Source organism: Penaeus monodon, chromosome 31 (genome assembly GCF_015228065.2).
Source record: "Penaeus monodon isolate SGIC_2016 chromosome 31, NSTDA_Pmon_1, whole genome shotgun sequence".
NCBI classification, from domain to species: domain Eukaryota; kingdom Metazoa; phylum Arthropoda; class Malacostraca; order Decapoda; family Penaeidae; genus Penaeus; species Penaeus monodon.
In genome coordinates, this window is record NC_051416.1 from 20,259,115 (window position 1) to 20,260,280 (window position 1,166).

The window sequence follows — 1,166 nt, forward strand, 5'->3', positions numbered from 1 at the left end:
ACGTTTGTTGCTTAACTATAAGAAAATCAATGTCCCTTATCACTTAGGTCCTTCTTTCCCCAGCTATACTTCGGAACTTCTCCAAGATAAGGATCCTTTTCGATTATTTTCAGCATCAAAAGTACGAGGAATCTGGGTCAGTCACCCAAAGCGGCGATCGATATTCTTGTCTATTCTCAAGGTGTTTGGTCCATTTCTATTTCTGTTGATTCTGATTTTATCCAGCTTATTTGTATCTATATCTAAGATGATAAATAAATCTATTAACGATAGCAAAACCCTCGATAACGATAGAAATTCCAACGATAACAAAAAAGACGCCTTAACGATAGCAGCATCGCATGTTAACGATAACGAAACTCACCTAAACTGCAAAATCCTCATCTTAATGATGGCAAAATCCACGCTATCGAGAATTTGAAAAAAAAGATAAAAGTTAGCGATAACAAAATCCACATCTACAGTAAGAAAAACAAAACAAAACAAATGCCATAATCTTTCCCGCACCTTTGTCACCCATTCTGTAGATTCGCACTGCAGGCTCTGAGGTCTGTGTGGCACGTTGAACAGGCGAAGACCGAAGCAGCACTGGCCCAGGAGACGAAATTGCGCTCTCACGCAAAATTTTCTGGTGCCAATCATGCCTTTTTCACTTGACCTTTTTAATGGCTCTAAGGGACGTAGTACGGTAGTTGTGATGACATATTATCTTTCTGTGTCATAGGGTGGGTCGTTCCGTTATTAGATCTGTGCAATGGATGTTGAGGAATTCTGTGTTTTGAAGGCCGTAAGTACAGGGAACGTGGCGTATATAATGTGAATGGAGCTTGGTCGGAATAATAGCACAATGATACTTTTGTTTTATAATGCGTTCGCTTATTTACTATATTTTGATATCACAATCCCATCGTTCTGTCATTGCTATTAGAAAGAAGGTCAATGGTTTTTCAGATGATACTCATGCTTTGGAGCTTTCAAACACGTACTGTGAATGGTTGTACCCCAAGGCGTGTGTGCTTGGTCGCTCGGAAAGAATGTTTTATCTATCGAAGGTATGGCGTGTGTTTGTGGGCTCTCGTTTTGCTTTTGTTCTTACCTGTGCTTTATGATAATGTAAACATACCCCTTTTCCTTTTCTGAATCTCCATTTCTACTGTACCTCATTT

The 1,166-nt window shown here is 39.5% G+C and overlaps 1 protein-coding gene across 1 annotated transcript in view; it reads right to left on the reverse strand.

Moving 5' to 3' along the window:
• Nucleotides 1–584, reverse strand: part of LOC119593072 — a 5,659-nt gene extending 5,075 nt beyond the window's left edge. Inside the window, exon 1 of the mRNA XM_037941990.1 lies at nt 508–584. Coding sequence (XP_037797918.1) covers nt 508–520 — 13 coding nt within the window. The 5' untranslated portion in view covers nt 521–584. The remainder of the gene's footprint in view (nt 1–507) is intronic.
• Nucleotides 585–1,166: the final 582 nt, after the last annotated feature.